A 16,868-nucleotide genomic window follows, 5' to 3' on the forward strand; every position below is an offset into this window, starting at 1 on the left:
GAGTTGATAAGGAAGTGGTAACAGTTGGTCGAGGGGTAGAGGTTGGTACTGACGTGGTGGTTGGTAGTGAAGTGGATGAAGCTGGCAGTGAGGTGGAGGGAGTTGGTCGCAAGGTGGAGGAGGTTGGCTGTGCAAGGGTTGACAGACTTGTGGTGGGTGTTGCTAGGGAGGAGGAGGAGGTTGGCAAGGAGGTGAGAGGGGATGGCAGAGAGGTAGAGGAAGTTGGCAGGAAGGTCGAAGAGGTTGATAAGAAAGTAGAAGAGGCTTTCAGAGAGGGAGAAGAGGTTGACAGGGGTGTGGCTGAATGAGGCGACGGTGGTATGGGGGTGATGGGCGAAGTGAGGATGGGTGACTGTTTGGACTGAGCCACAGAGTATATTGTTGATGCATCAGTCACAAGGCCACTCACACTTCTCGGCGAGTCTTTTGAGGATGCGCTGGAACTTGACAGGTCTAAGCTACCCTTTTCCAAGACAGGTGAAGCCTTAGATGAGGGTGTGGTACAAGTTGTGGCTATGGACTTGTATGGGGTCACTGGGATGTGCTTCTTGGTAACCTCTAGCGACTGTGGTAACGTATAGTTGCCGATCACTGTCTGGGTTGTGCTGGTCATTGGAGGTGCTTTTGAAGATACAGGCACAGATGCACTTTCTCTCCCCTTACTGTCTACATCCCGAGCACCATCTGTTGATGCACTGACACGTATGGAGCCGTCTAGTTTGGTGTAGTCAGGTTTTACAGGTTCTGTTTCTGCTTCTTTCCGAGTGACTTCATCTGGGAAATCATCAGTATTTGTTCTGTCTGGTGTGGAGGAAGACTGTGTAGTGTTGACTGGGGTAGAATCAGACCAGGTGTTCTCTTTATTTGCTTTAACTTTCTCCTCAGTGGCCGGCAGTTGATCTTCCGCCTCCTCAGCCGTCAAGGTCGAGGAATCCAAGTCATCCACTGGGTCTGGCTGGTCCTCATCAATCTGCAGTTCCGGTTCAGACTGCATTGATGCTGGGCTGTCGGGTGGAATTTCGGAGAACCTGGCTTCCACTGTTTCTGCCTCCACCTCCTCCGGTGCCAGGATGGATTGTGGTACATCTGGTTCTTCGGTGACCTTGACTGGGGTGGTGGGGGTGCTATGAGGCTGTGGCTGTGTCCATCCATCTTCCCTCTCCCCCGGCATCTCACTCTGCAGCATCTGGGCAGCCTTCTGAGCCTCCTCATATGCCTCTTCACCCACTGCTGAGTTCTCGGGTGCCATTAAAGTGTCTTCGACTGGTTGGGCAACAGCATCATCACTGTATTCGTCGTAACATGCCAGTAGGCCAGCTACAGCATTCAGGGTCTCCTCCTGTGATATAACTGCACGTGAGGCTTTACTAGAAGCATTTGCAGTAGCCACAGCGTTAGAATCACCAGATGTCTCAGGGGCACTAAGATTGGAGGCTTCAGTAATATCCTCAAAAACTGGTTCATGTGTTCGTGCAGGTGAGGGTGTTGGGGCATGTGTTGCAAGGCTTTGTACGGCAGATTCCGCTGCATCCGGCGGTAGGGTGGTGAGGGGATGAGGACTCCTTCCTTCCTTAACGTCCAAACTTTCCCCACTTTCCCTCGAGTCCACTGATGCTCTGGAATCGTGGGAGATGGTACGAGGCGGGGGGCTCTGAAGGGGTGGTGGTTCTGGGGGTGTGCGAGGCGATGATGTCAATACAGAGTTGCAGTGTGGCAGGGTAGGGGGCAGCTTAGGACTATGAGGACTTACTGGGCCAGATTTGCTCTTATCCACCTTATCCTGTGGGCTAAGCAAACAGGGAGAGGATAGTGGATGCGGACTTTTTGCAGAAACTGTATCAATATGTAGCATTGTGTGTTCACTGCCATGGTGGTCGGTGGAGTGTTCGGCGCATTCGTTACCAAAGTGGCGATGGTGCCGCCGACCCCTGTTGCCTTCCTTCTCTCGTTTCTGCCGCTTTTTCCGCTTCTTGTCCTTCCGCTGGTCCCTCTGTTCGCTGTGGTCATCCTCGGTGGTGTGAAATGCATCCATTGTCACGCTGGCTTCAGAGTCCTGGTAATCTGGCTCATCCTTCACTTTGGCCTGGTGTATGTCCGGCTGTGTGTGGTCGTCCCGTGGGCTGCAGCTGTTTGTAATGGCACTAGCAGCTGTCACCACACTGGGTATGCTGTTGGTGATGCTTGTCTTTTCTAGATCCACTAATGGCTTTATATCCGGGAGGTGGGATTCACGTCGTGATCGGTCCTTTTTCATGTTACGCCGATCGTCTATCCTGGTCTCTGGCTTAACCTTGTTTTCAGTTTTACACTCAACTTTAGGGTCAATCCACACTGGCTCCTGCGGCACCGGCTTGCCCCTGACGTGGCTGTGTTTGGAAGAGTTGGATGTAGGAGGCAATTGGGTGTCGTCTGAATCAGTGTCATAGACTTCCCCAACTGTGAGTCTTGTTGGTGCAGGAGATAGCAATGGCGGGGCAGTTGAGGCGCCGGATGATGCCGAGCCTTTCCGTTTGGTTGTGGCGGATGCCGGACAAGCACTGGTCAAACTGGGCGTGGCATCGGAGTCGTCAGACATGTGGCCAAAGATTATTTCCATCCTTTCATCTTTCTTAGAGGGAACCCTATCACGCTGGGGTGCCGTCTCACCCGTGCGCTTCCGCTCACGCTGGGGCTGGGACCCAATTTTGTCTGGCCTCACCTCAACAGGCTCAGCTTTGACTTTGGGCCTGACAAGGCGAGAGTCCTCCAGGTGAACACCGGCATCACTGTCGTCAGAGGTGGTGATCATTTCTTTGCTCACACTCAGGCCTTTCTTTGGCTTCTCTCTAATACGGCTTGGTTTTCGCTCCTTGTCACGGGCTTTGACTCGTGCCGCTGGCTTGGGTGGCTTGGTATGTGAGGCAACATCAGAAACCTCACTCTCGGACTCCAGCTGACGCAGAGGTCTATTTGATCTCTTCACATGTACGTCACTCTCTGTGTCGGAATCATTAAAGAGGCTCTTGCCATGATTCCGCCCCAAGTCAACGGTCTCGGGAGGATCGTGAATACTATTAGGTCTAATTGTTGGCGTATACTTCGGTGAATTCAAGGCAACTTCGTCATCCGTGGTGACGTCAGACACAATATTCTTCACCTTGTGTTTTGACTCCTTCTTAAGCCCAGGAAGTGGTGGGGCAGGTTTCTTGTCTGGTCTCAAACACAAGTCATCATCAGACTCATCAGAGGAGAGTTGAGTGGATCGGCGCTTGCGGATGCCATCGTCATCAGAACTACCCGGCCTGAAGTGCCGCCGCTTCTGTCCTTGCAAGCGGATATCCCCGTCTTCCGAGTCGGATATGTCGGAATGCATGGGCTGTAAGGGGGTGGATTTCTTCTCCTTTCGTGCCATTTGGTGCTGCCGGTACTTCTGCATCTGTAGCTGCTTGATCTTCTGCTGCCTTCTCTCGTCTTCCTGCTTCTGCTGTAACTTTAGTCTCCTCGCCTTGACCTTATCATACATGTCAAACTTGCCATCATCTGCTGGGATGTCAAAGATGGAATGTTTCTTCGGGACTTCTTCCTCCCCATCTTCTGCCTCTCCTCCTGATCCAGTGAGGCTGCCACCAGAGTCACTTTCAGGGTCAAATATGGACTTGGTTTTGTTGCCATGCTTAGTCTTCTGATTAGCAGTGACCCCTGCCCTCACTTGTGGCTGGTTCTGTTTGTTGCTGGTGCTGTTTCGTCTCTGCGTCACTGCTCCCTTCCCTCGTACTGTCTCCTCTTCGGAAGTCACAATGTCAGCTGAAGGTGGTGGTGGGTCACTACTTTCCGTTCGGCCTTTGGTTCGGACTGGCTGAGGTGGAGTAACCTTTGCCCGACTTGTGGTCTTTGTCCGTGCTTCCGTGTCACTCTTGTCACTCTTCCCAGAATCATGTTTTCTTCGCCGGTTATCCCTCATACGGTCACCTCTCCTCTCCTCAGACTCTCGCCCATCCATTTTGTCCATACAGTGGATGGGCTCGTCCATCCGAGAGATGCAGGTGTCATGATTGGGCATCGACGCGTCCTCACTGCTGGAATAGTGTGCGGGAGTGATCTTACTAAGCTCTGGCATTTCTTCCTCGTCCGTTTCAATGAGCCGTGATTTCCGAGGCTTGTGTTTGAGGTTTTCGGTATTTTCCGTGACATCGTAAGTCCTGTGGTGATGCCTGATTGACGTCTCGTGCCTGCTGTCCCTCCGTTTGTCGCCGTGACGATCATTGTTATGGCGGCTATCTCGTCTTCCATCATTCCTCTCATTGACGTCTCTGTGGTTGACCCTCCCTGTTCTATCTTTGTCTCGTTCCCGGGACCGCTCATTACTTCTGAACTTTTCTCTCTCTTTATCCCTTTCACGGTCTCTCTCTTTTTCCTGCACTTTGTCTCTCTCCTTCTCTAAAACTTTCTCCTTTTCCACTGGCTTTTCTCTTTCTTTTTCACTCACTTTTCGTCTTTCCTTTTCCACTGCTTTGTCTCTCTCCTTATCAAGAGATTTGTTTTCTCTCTCAATCACCTTTTCTCTTTCCCACTCAACAGCCTTTTCCCTTTCTCTGTCTCTTTCTATTACTTTCTCTTTCTCTCTCTCAGACTTTTCTCTCTCTAACTTTTCCTTCTCCAATGCTCTTTCTCTTTCCTTCTCAGCAATCTTTTCCTTTTCAAGTACCTTCTCAATTTCCTTTTCCTTTTCAACAGCCACCCTTTCTCTCTCTTTTTCACGTTCCTTCTCCAAAGCCTTCTCTCGTTCCTCCTCTTTTTCACGGTCTCTCTCTTTTTCCTTCTCTCTTTCCCGTTCCTTCTCTCTCGCTCTCTCTTTCTCGGCCTCCTTCTCATACCGTGATGCTGAGGAGCTCTTGAGCCTTTCCTTCCCTTTCTCTTTTCTCTCCTTGTGCTTTTGGTCACGTACATCTGATTTCTTTTCTTCACAATGTCTCCTCTTTTCCAATTCGTTCTTTACCCTCTCTTCCTTCCTATCCTCCTTTCGGTCTTCATGCTTGTCCTCTTTCTTTTCTTCACGGCGTTCTTCCTTCTTTTCCTCTTTCTTGTCTTCCCTTCGTATATCCCTTTTATCCTCACTTTTCCTTTCACACAATTTATCAACCACTCTAGTTTCCACTTTTTCCGGCACCTTTTCCTCAATTTTCTCTTTCCGTTTGTCTTTCTTGCTCTCCTCTTTCTTGTGGCTTTCCTCTCTCTTCTCCTCCACCTTGCTATCACACTGTTTCCGTTTTTGTTTTGCCTCCACGACCTCCATCTGATGGTTAATTTTTTCATCATGGTTTTCCTGGACTTCCTCCCTCCTTCCACCCCTTCCCCTTCTCTCCCTTTCACTCCTCTTCCCGTCCCTACTGTCTCTAGAATCTCTCCGTTCTTTGCCCACCTTTTCCCGGAGCAATTTTTCCCTCTCGCTCTCTGGACTGACTTTTTCATGTATGGCTGGAGTTTCGTAACGAGGTCTTTTAGCATCGGGCTCGGGCGGCCTACTGTCGAGTTTAAACCGGGGGTCACTGTCAATGCTACTGTGTCTGCGTTTATGGTTGTTCGTCACGTCCTTACTGTTCACCTCACACTTCACGCTCTCCAGCTTCACATTCTCAATTTTCACCGGATCCAACTTTACAGGTTCACTTTTTATGGGTTCAACTTTAACAGGTTCTGCCTTTATAGTCTCTATCTGTAAAGGCTCTGTCTTTATATGTGAAGCCACTGTCTCTGCCACAACGGGTAGAACTGCTTCCTTACACTCAATAGCGTCCCTCACACACTCTTTGGTTAACGTATCGGCTAATCTGGCTTGATCACTCTTATTAACTCTTTGTATGAGAGGATCACCTGGGTCCTCCACAGGTGGCTCCTCCTTTATCACTAGTGGGAGGGCATGACTGCCACTCCTCTCAGGTACATGGTGTGGGCGGGGGGAGGGGGTGGTCACCGATTGTGGCAGGCTGGTGGTGGTGGTCAGCACAGTCTTACCGCTTGACACTGACTGTGTTACCGACACCACGCCTGTCACGCGTGTGTCCGCCACCACTGTCACCACACCCCCTGCTGCCCCGTCCCCTGGGGCATCCCCAGAGCTGCCCGTGACTCCTGGTAGGTCAGGAGGCAGTAGGCGAGACAGGATGGGGCGGCGGGGCGGAGCAGCAGCTGAGGTAGTGGTGGCAGCCGCGGTGATGGAAGAGGTGGTGGTGAGGGGCGGGGCAGGGCTGACAGGAGTGACAGGGGACATGTGGGGTGGCGGGTGGGCTGGACTGACCCCCGGACTAACCCCAGGGCTGAGGCCAGGACTGGACGCAGGAGGGCGCGTCACCGACGGGACCACCGCAGGCCGGTGCAACGGAGACATTCCCTGAGACTTGCTGGCCTGTGACGCGGACACCACCACCCTAGGAACTTGTGAAGGACTCGACGTGACCGGCTGGGGCAGCTGCTGCGGCTGGCTGGACAGTCTCACACCCGGCAGGCTGCTGATGGGGGTGGCAGAAGGGACCGCTGAGGCCAGGGGAGTGGCTGGGGACCGGGACACACACACCAGTGGGGGGCTCGGCACCAGGCTGCCCGCCCGGCTGGTGCGTGGAGCTGCGCTGAATGGTTTTGGTTCATATTTATCACCGACGTTTTCTAAGCGTTTGCTGTCCTCATCAAAGACTGACCGCTTGGAAAGTAATGATTTAACAATATCGGACGGCTGAGACCGCAGCTCCTCCAGGTCTAATATTCTGGGTAACCTTGTGTTCTTCCCAATGCCAACACTCGTTGTCCCGCCACCTTCCCCGGCAGTCTCGCTCCCCGTCGAGGCCAGGCCGCCTCCCACCACCCGAGATGAGCCCGACCACTTCTCGTACTTTTCATCCAGCGCTCGGATCCGCTGCTCCAGATCCATAGAAGGACTGCAGGGCGAGGGCCGGGGGGATTCCTCAGAATCTGAAGGGCTGTCCCGAGGTCCTGGGGACAGAGGGGTGTCCATCACATCACTGCCAGCATCCCTCGTGTCCCCTCGCACACTTGCACTCTGCCCTGCACCGCCACTGAATGGGGGAGACCGCAGCAAACTGGCACCTTTGGGAGACGTTGATGCCGCGCGGGGCGACAGGTGCGCCCTCACGTGCTGCGCAAACCTGGGCAGTGGGAGGGACAGCGGCAAATTATGGTAGCGGTCACGGTGGTGATGGTGGTGGTGGTTGTGGTGGTGGTGATGGTGGTGGTGGTGGTGATGGTGTGAGGAGTGCCGCAGAGGGTCTGAGTCGTCCCGCTCGTCCCGAACTGGTGTGCCGGGTGGACTGGCATCGCTGTGGTCCGCAGAGGCATCACAAGAGGACGACACATGGATGCCGTCGCGCCGCCAGTGTGTGTCGTCCACATCTGACACTGAGGCGCGGCGGTAGCGAGGATCGTGGACCTCCTCGGAATGGCGTGGGGGATGTGGTAGGGAGTCTCCTCCACGTCGCACCAGCCGGCTCTCACGCCGCGCATCATGTGGCCGCCTGAAGTTGGCCACTGTGTCACTACTGTCTGCCAGCCGCTTGACACTGACCATTTTGTCATAGCTGGTGTCATTGTAGCGTGGCTTCTTGGCTGGCCGTTCGGGCTCCCCGGTCCGCTCATCACCAGAGGACTGTGGATCCTCTGGGACCCTACGACTGAGGCGGGGATCCTGCGGGCCACTAGCACCCCCACTGCTGCTGCTGACCACATCCTCCCCATCCTCAGTGTGGGCACCCCGGTGCAGCCTATGGGACCCCGAGCGGTGTGGTGATTCTGCTGGGGCTCCCGGTGGCCGCCGCACGTCACTCACCCGCACCACCAGGTCCTTCAGCTCACTGGTGCGGCGCCTGTAGTCCCTGGGATCTGGTAGTGACCGGTCCTCTAACAGGGTCACCTCACGAGAGGGCGAGGCTGCAATGGGCGTGCCCGGGGAGCGGGGTGGGGCCAGGCGAGATGACATGCTGCTGCTGCCCTTGGTAGGGCGAGGGGGTGGAGGTGGGGAGGCTGCTCGTGACCCTGGGGGGGACTGGCTGTGGAAGCTATCATGGTCACTGGTGGAGCGGCGTGTGGTGCGGCGGGTGGTGCCATCGCCGTCCTCATACGCCCCACGGGCTGGGGGGCTCAGGCTGCTGCGGTCCCTGGAATGGGCACGCTGGGACCCTGGGGAGGGGTCATCCCGGCGCCGGGCAGGGCTGAAGCTGTGTCGTCGCCCCGCCCCGGCCGTCCCCGTGGACCCTGCCCCAGTTCCAACCACGCCGTCACTGTATCGCTGACTTCCGGCGTATTCCCGCAGTTCACGCTCATAAGAATCTTCATATGATGCACCGCTGCCCTGGCTGAACTCGTCATAGCTCCTCCTGTATCAGAAATTCACCATTAGTAAACACACTCAGTAACCACCACACTATATCTAACACCACCAGGCACAAGTTTTTCACTTTCTGGCCAAAAATTTGGATTTGAAAATGATAACCCCTTCAGCAAGAGTACATATTTTCCATTATATTCTTGGTACCTACCAATGATCTTATTTAGATATTTTTCAACCACTTCACTATGCAAGATCTTTCCCACACTGAATAAAATTGTCTGGAGATAAGAAAAAAAGAAAATAATAATTCATCCATCAGCTATTACTGTGTTGCCCCATAAGATGCGAAGGAGCCCCAGGCTAGGCAAGTTGGTCCCGAGATTTATGATGAGTGAATATAATAATTATAATAAAACATTCAAGTGAAGGTGTTAAACAGTAATATCCAGGTCATACTACCATCCTCTCTTCACCTTAACCTGGCCCAGATCTTTGTCCTTTTGCAGCCTAATTCATGCAGCTCAGTGGCAGGAAAAGACAATGCAACAGCTCTACATCCTTTACATAGCCCTTCCTTCTCAACATCAATGCATTTCATTGTTAATCTATTGCTATAATTTGGCATTCAAGATGGAGAGATGGCAGTGGTAAACCAAGTAAAGAGAAAAGAGTATACCAGTGGAGTAAGGGGCTGAGGAAAGGCTATCACAGATCAACAAGTATGCTGGTCAGTTATCTACCCATTAATATTATACAGACTAAGGCAGACTAGTCTCAGGTCCCTGATTTTCACAATATGTAATACAGAAGTTTATTTACTTATTTTTAATTTCATTAGTGATGGGGGCGCTCACCATCCACTCGCTCGATGTAGTGCTGCTTTCGGCTGTCTGCCCTTTCCTCACCTTCACCCTTCTTTCCTTCCATCCCCTTCTCTCTTTCTTTCCTTCATTCTTTCCTTGTCCTTCTACCTACGGGTGACTTTACACTCCCTCTTCTGTCTTTCTTTCCTTCATTCTTTCCTCTTCCTTCTGCCTGTGGGTGACTCTACACTAAGTGACATGCCAAATAGTTTCCTGTACACCAGGAAACCATTTACTACGCTGGGTGATAACCATATAACCAAATTTTGGCACCTGGTGGTTTCATGGGTAATTACGGCGCTCCAATTGGACTGAACTGATGAAGGTTTATAACTAAGGAGTGGTTGGGGTTTACTGCTCATGTAATGCCACTCAGGAATGAGTGAGGCTGGTCACTCTCATCTTAAATGTCAGGACCAACTTGCCCAGCCCTGGGCTTCTATGCTCCTCATAGGGCAACGTAGGATTGGATGATGGATGGATGTATTAATTTCATGAGGTAATATAGGACCAATTGCTTTTTCAATTTAACTTCACTAGATGTAATGAGACTTTTTTCTTCTTAAGTTCACAACAGGTCATTTGACAGATTTGGTTTTTCCTTCCCTTGTACCATGACCAAGTTTTTTTTTAAATCATGCCGATTCAGTGTCTATCAAAATACTGCCGTGCATACTTCCAAGAACATCGTCAATGGTGGGCAGCCTAGATTATGAATTCAAATCCAGTGCAGGAATAGAGAAAATGTAAATGTACTGGTGTTATAAATATCCTACTCAGCAAATCCATGCCAAACCAAATATTCCTCACTTAAAAGAAATACCGCAGTACTTATTATTAAAGAATTATTACCTCTTTCAGAACAAGTCATTCTTTTCATTTCCTTCCACCTAACACCAGACTATTCAATCCAGCCCAGAAGACCCTCCTCACACTGAGATGGGATTAAAAAAGGCTGTATCTAACCTAAAGGAAGGCTGTATCTAACCTAAAGGAAGGCTGTACCTAACCTAAAGGAAGGCTGTACCTAACCTAAAGGAAGGCTGTACCTAACCTAAAGGAAGGCTGTACCTAACCTAAAGGAAGGCAGTATCTAACCTAAAGGAAGGCTGTATCTAACCTAAAGGAAGGCTGTATCTAACCTAAAGGAAGGCAGTATCTAACCTAAAGGAAGGCTGTATCTAACCTAAAGGAAGGCAGTATCTAACCTAAAGGAAGGCTGTATCTAACCTAAAGGAAAGCTGTATCTAACCTAAAGGAAGGCTATATCTAACCTAAAGGAAGGCTGTATCTAACCTAAAGGAAGGCTGTATCTAACCTAAAGGAAGGCTGTATCTAACCTAAAGGCTGTATCTAACCTAAAGGAAGGCAGTATCTAGCCTAATCAGAATGAGTTGTTTAATTTTTATTTTCTTCCCCTTCAAACAATTATATTTCATCTCAGAACAGCCTTTCTAAACTTAAAGGGTTACATACGGCCTTAAAGAATTCCTTCAATGCAAGATGTCCTTCCTAAAACCAAATCAAATTGTCGAGATAGCAAAGAAAAATAAACAAGGGAATAAATAAATAAAAAAAAGTAAAAAATGCAAATAAATAAATCGGAGAAATAGTAGTACTGCAGTAGTTGTGGCACCAGGTTCATCTGATATGCAAACTCAGTGGCCAGTTGCCCTTCTGCAGTCCACCATCCTCCTTCCAGGGGATAAGGAGGGAGCTGAGGGACGTTTGTATAACCGGGCAGTGGAGCCGCCCAGTTTGGTGCCACCACATGAAGGCATCCCTCTCCAGCACCACCACAGAACTAAAGGGGGAAATAACAACTGTCTGTACTTAAGGGAGCCCCCGGCCCTCAAAATACGTAATTTTCTGACACATGGTCGAAAATCAGCAAAATATTTTTAAAAAGTGGTTGTGGTGGTGGCAACACTCAGACAAAGTTTTATCCTTATATCTCGTCTAAAACCAATGTTATAAATGTAAACAAATAAAAATATTGTGACCCTCGGCAACCTATGGTACGTAAAAATACTTTTGTAATGCTATATACACAAAAAATTACTACAAAAAGTTGTGGTTTGCAAAGCTATTTCGTCTCTCGGATATCTCTGGCATCTCCACTGAGAGAGGGAAGAGTCAGGGTCCCAGAGACCCAGGCAGAGAACATCAGTGCAAGCTAGACAGGTGAGAGGGGAGATGTGTCACTAGTCCCCTCTGCTCGTCCCCAGTACTCCCTCCATTTGCTGTGTTTTTATCCTTCGTATTTACTCTACACAGATGGGAGGCAAGGGAAAGCTCACGGACACAGTGATAAATAAACTAACAAAGTACTATGGAATTGCGGTGCGGAGACACATAAATGGGACCGTCAGTGACATGAGGAAGGAAATATTGTCTTCGTTCTTTCACTGTACTTCCACTGATGCAGCTCCACGTCATCATTTGTGCCCTAAATCAGTGGAGAGTTGGTGCTTCTACGAAAGAGCTGTGGCCAGAAATGAACCAATACCAAGTCATACAACAATGAAGGTGAATACGAGAGACTAACAAGTGATAAATTGCTAAATGCGTGTTTGTTGGGTAAAACCCAAAATCCTAACGAACACATGCATTCAAGAGTGTGGAGATACTGCTCCAAGTACTGTATATGAATGCAAATAAACAAATATTGGACTTTGCTTCAGCGCAGGCAATATTGGACTATAATGTGGGTTACGTGGAGGGACATTTGTATGATGAACTGAAATTTCCTATGAGTAAAATAACAATGTCCTTACTACAAGACCGAGACAGGAGAAGAGAAAGGCTGCAACAGAAGGTGAAGAAGAGGAGGGAGGTGGAAGACAAGTCATCGTACAGCGCTGGGGACTTTTAAGTTGTTAAATGGCCGCCCACGGGAGCGGGAGATTTAAAAATGGCTCTCCTGTAAAGTTTGTTTTTTTTAGTTTTGATTGAGTGTATCTCGGCCATTTTTCAATCGATTTTCACCATTTTTCTTTTTATTTGAAATATAGCTGTAAGGGCCAAAATCTGTGGAACCAAAATAAGAGAAATGTTTGAGTTCATTTTTTCGTTTAATATTTTTCCACCAAACTTTCAATTTTATGGAAATTATACTTTAAAAATTCATTGTCCTTATCATGGGAGGGATACCAAAATAATTTATGCACAAAAGTGTTACATAAGGCCACTCTTTTCATGGAGACTTAAGCAAAAGATTTTGGTAAGTTCGTTTCACTGATACACCATTTTGAACTGCATTAGAAATTTGCACATGATTCTTAGTTAACTATGGTATTATCGAATGGATGGAAGTGATACTACATACAACAATAGTTAATTAGAAATGGAAATGGTTTATAACTTTTCTGTGTCTGTAAACTAATTCGGTTGTACCAACCAAGAGTAACCATGGCGGGGTCTCCCTTAATACTTTACTATCAATTACAGCTCTTCAATCTGACAGCTTTATTAATTTCTTGCTACCTCCAGATTCTTTTCCTCAGTCTGGGAGAGATTTGTGTAACTTGACGGGTTAGATGTGTCTTTTACCATCAATTAACTCTACAATCAGACGTGTTCACTATCTAATTTTTGCTACCTCCAGATTATTTTACTAAGTCTGGGAGAGATTTGTGTAACTGGAGGGGTTAGATGTGGCTTTAATCAATCCCTAAATACAAGAGGACTTTCTGATGCTGAGTAAGTCTTAGGATCAAAAAGTCAAATCAACAAAACTCATATTTGGACAGAGAGTTTTACTCTGAAATGGTGGAGTGGTGAAGAGAAACTAATGCAGATGTCACAGAGAGAGAGAGAGAGAGAGAGAGAGAGAGAGAAAAGAGAGAGAGAGAGAAAAGAGAGAGAGAGAGAGAAAAGAGAGAGAGAGAGAGAGAAATTACCAAATCTCTCAATATATGCACTTAAAAAAATAACATCACAACCACACTTCAATTTAATCCCTTCACTACAATATCATCAACAAGTATCACATTTTAATTCTGCTGCTGGCTAACTATTTTTACAAGTCTTCCAACAGTGAAGGGAATGAAGGCTTGTTTACTATCCCTTCCATTAGAGACAGCCATCTTCCGAAACTGAATAAAATTGTCTTGGAGTGGCCCGAATAAAATAAAAGATGCCCCCTGGTTGAGCGGCTTAACTCCTTCGACCCAGTGGCTTAGTTTCCATGACAGTGTAAAGTTGCAGTAAGAGTGGAAATTTAGTGCTTCTTGTGCAAGTGCAGTACTTAATACTTTTGTGGGTACTGAAGTGCTGTGATATTCTACATAACATAATACCAATGCCTATGATACGGTAAATGCAGTACATTCAGGAACCTCCAACAAATCTTGAAGCTGAATTTCATTTTTAGTTTAATTTTATTTTGGAAGAACAAGTTCTGGAACCTCTAAAGCCTTGGGCTCTTTCTTTAAAAGAAAAGAAAAAATTATTATATATACTGTTCCACCATCAAGGCCACTTACTCTGCTTATGGACGCACTTCACTGTTAAATTCAAGACAATGCCACATGATTTTTGTTCATATGAGAAAAATTTTAGTCAATAACTCTACCAATATACAAACTTCAGTTCATGACAGTGGAAAGGGTACAAAAGGAAATTAATAATAATAATAATAATAACATACAGGAAAAAACTTTACCCTAAATCACAAGTAAAATCTCATTCAAAATAGGCATCAATTCATCCGCACTTCAATAATGACACCCCATATATCAACATCACTAACCTAAACCAACAGCCTATAACGTCAATGTGATGGATGGGATCCTGAGACTGTACCATGGTAGTCAACAGAAAAAACGATAACTTTGTCACTATGATACATGTCACCCACTGAGCTGCTATAAATGCGGATTCTTTGCAGTTTGTATGGCTGATTGAAAAACATGTGTGACTTACTAATGCCTGTGAAATATATGGATGGTTTAGCATATGTTTGGCTTAGTAATGCATGTTATTTGTATGGACGGTTTGAAGCACATTTGGCTTAGTAACGCTTGTGATGTTTAGCTGCATTCATAGGTAGGGTTACAAATATATACATGTTGGCTGCTGGAGTGAATGGTATGGCAGAATGTGTAACCATTTTTCACTAACCACCTGGTGCAGTGGAAGTGAACGAGTTCCGCATCCCACCAACATTATACACATCAGCAGACGAGAAAAGGTGCGTACCCTCATATACGAAGACAGTTGTATAAAGTTAGTTTAATCCCTTGACCACATTGTGCCTTTCAGATGGTTTTTCTGGTAGCCTGTTTTGTGCCTTTCAGAATCTTGTATAATTCAAAAAATTTTCCACAAAATTTTCCACATTTCCTTATGGCAACAAAGCATGTGTCTGATGAGTGACCATACATATGGTGATGTAACCTTCTCACACAATGGTGGTGATGGCTACTCTCCTCCCACCAGGACACTAGCTGACCAAAATATGCTCCAACAGCCCCCCAAATTGAATAAATAAATAAACTCTACTTGAACAGGGGCACCTAGTCTTTCAGTTAATTTTATTGGCAAGTAGAAAGATTAAGTTACTTATGTATGGATTTTTATTTATGTACAGGAATTGTTTGTAGAGAGATTTTTTAGGTGAACTGGGGTCAAGTCTTCCCATATTTCTTGCACCACAGGTGTCCCATCTGGCCAGCATGCTACAGTCTAGAGGGTTAAGCGCATGAATATCCTAGCAATGGTTCTAATTTATATTGCTGGTTTAAAGCACATGGATATCTTAGTACTGCTTAGGATCACAACCATCTATACAAATCACACAACTGGCCAATAATTTCAAGTGCTCAGTGGGTGACAGAAATACCACAATGACATAAGTTAGCCCATCTGTTAACTACGGTGTCTACCAGAACCCAGAAACAACTTCAAATACAATGTGACAATACATAAATGCAATAACCAATGGATGTTTATGGAATACAAACAGTGACAAGTAGCAACACTGTGTTAGTGGAATATCAACTGGTGTTTTACTCTGCAATACTGTGACAATGCACGAATAGGGTTGCTTGTGCAGTCATTGATGTCAAACTTTCGAGCTTCCACTTACACATGGTAGAACTCATCATAGATATATCTGCCACAAGACCTGCTGGTAGTGGTGGAATTGTAAGCAGCGCTGCGGCTGTTAGCTGCCGAACGGGCTGGGAACGAGGCTCCTTCTCGTCTGGTCCTCTCATAACGACTGTACCGTGGTGTTGTGCCCTCGTACCGCCCACTGTCCCTGTGGACGGAGGAATGCCTTACAAGGTGGAATGGCTTAGAATGTCATTATACAGGAGAGATCATATACTGCACATCCTAATTCTTGAGTATTGCGGGAAAGACACAGTACACAAATGTCAACCCAGCAACATTTTGTGCTTTTAATACTAGTGTCTGCTTTTTACATCCACTGATTGAACTAGTTGACTAATAAAATCACAAAGCATAAAAAATGTCTGCACTCATCACACCAGCAGACTAAATTATTCCCACAACAAGAGACAAAGATGCAATTCTAAAGCTCACCCTGTGGATGACAGTGGACTGGGATGGAATGATTCCCCCCCCCCCCTTCCATTAGCAGACTGTGTTGGCTCCATTCTGTACTGATCTTTGCCAACACTATGGTGCATCATACAGTCACACTTGATATGTGACAGAATTTCAAGGTTGTATCAGGGTAATATATAAAAGGGTTCTATTTTTTGGTGTTGGGGTGGCAGGGCCAACTACCCCCCAGCCTTATCTCCTTCGGGGTTGCAGCCAGAAGGAGCAATTTAACCCACCAGTGCCAGGCATCCACTTGCATGTTATAGGATTACCACCCTATGTAGAAAACTTTCCTGGCTTACAAGAATTATTTTACTCACTACTCAATCTACAGTATTTATCCAAATTATTTAATAAAAAAACAGGATTAAATAAACAAAACTCACTTCTCAATATCGCGTCGCTCCCAAGGCCTGTCAGCTGGAATGGGGTGGCCCTGCTTGGACAGATGCTCAAAGAAAGCCGCCTGACACTCCCGAGACGCAAAGTCTATCTGCAGCTTCCGGCCATTCAGCATCCTCCCTCGCATCTCCATCACAGCACTGGAGGCATACTTCTCCTGTTGGGGATGGAGAGGGTCAGCAGAGAGGCACACCACCATCATCATCAAGGGTACAGTACAGCAGTCATCATCATCATCATCATCATTGTGGAGGCAAACCAGGTAACACCATCATTAATCATAAATCATCATCACATACATCATCATCATGACTTTTTTCTCACCTATAACTGACGTAAGATACAATCCAAAAACTGAGAAACAGAATGTATTAAGTATAAGAAATATCTACACCATACCCTGTGATATTTTTTCCCTTCATTTATAAAGGCTCCAACGTTGCTTGTCGTCTAATGGCGGCTCTCCACACTACTTGACCTCTGGCAGCCTCTCTATTCAGTCACTTGTCCTTAAGGTCACACTACAATCTCATTCCAGGTCTTTTTCAGTCTGCCTCTTACAATTGTACCCTCAATGTTCACACCTCTCACTCTCTGCACCCAGTGGCCATCCTCCATCCTCTCCAAATGCCCACACCACCTCAATCTTCACCTCATCACAACACTAATACATTCATACAATCAGCCACACATTCAGGCCTACGGGAAAAAAA

The 16,868-nt window shown here is 47.2% G+C and overlaps 1 protein-coding gene across 1 annotated transcript in view; it reads right to left on the reverse strand.

The window, feature by feature from the left end:
• spen (spen family transcriptional repressor split ends) overlaps window positions 1-16,868 on the reverse strand; it is a 183,586-nt gene that overhangs the window by 18,616 nt on the left and 148,102 nt on the right. The window contains exons 7-9 of the mRNA XM_080266962.1: window positions 16,140-16,312; window positions 15,269-15,442; window positions 148-8,360 (exon numbers count right to left, since the gene is read on the reverse strand). Coding sequence (XP_080123088.1) covers window positions 148-8,360; window positions 15,269-15,442; window positions 16,140-16,312 — 8,560 coding nt within the window. The remainder of the gene's footprint in view (window positions 1-147; window positions 8,361-15,268; window positions 15,443-16,139; window positions 16,313-16,868) is intronic.

Source organism: Coenobita brevimanus, chromosome 23 (assembly GCF_032717465.1).
Source record: "Coenobita brevimanus isolate Jiangsu-jjx chromosome 23, ASM3271746v2, whole genome shotgun sequence".
Lineage (NCBI taxonomy): Eukaryota > Metazoa > Arthropoda > Malacostraca > Decapoda > Coenobitidae > Coenobita > Coenobita brevimanus.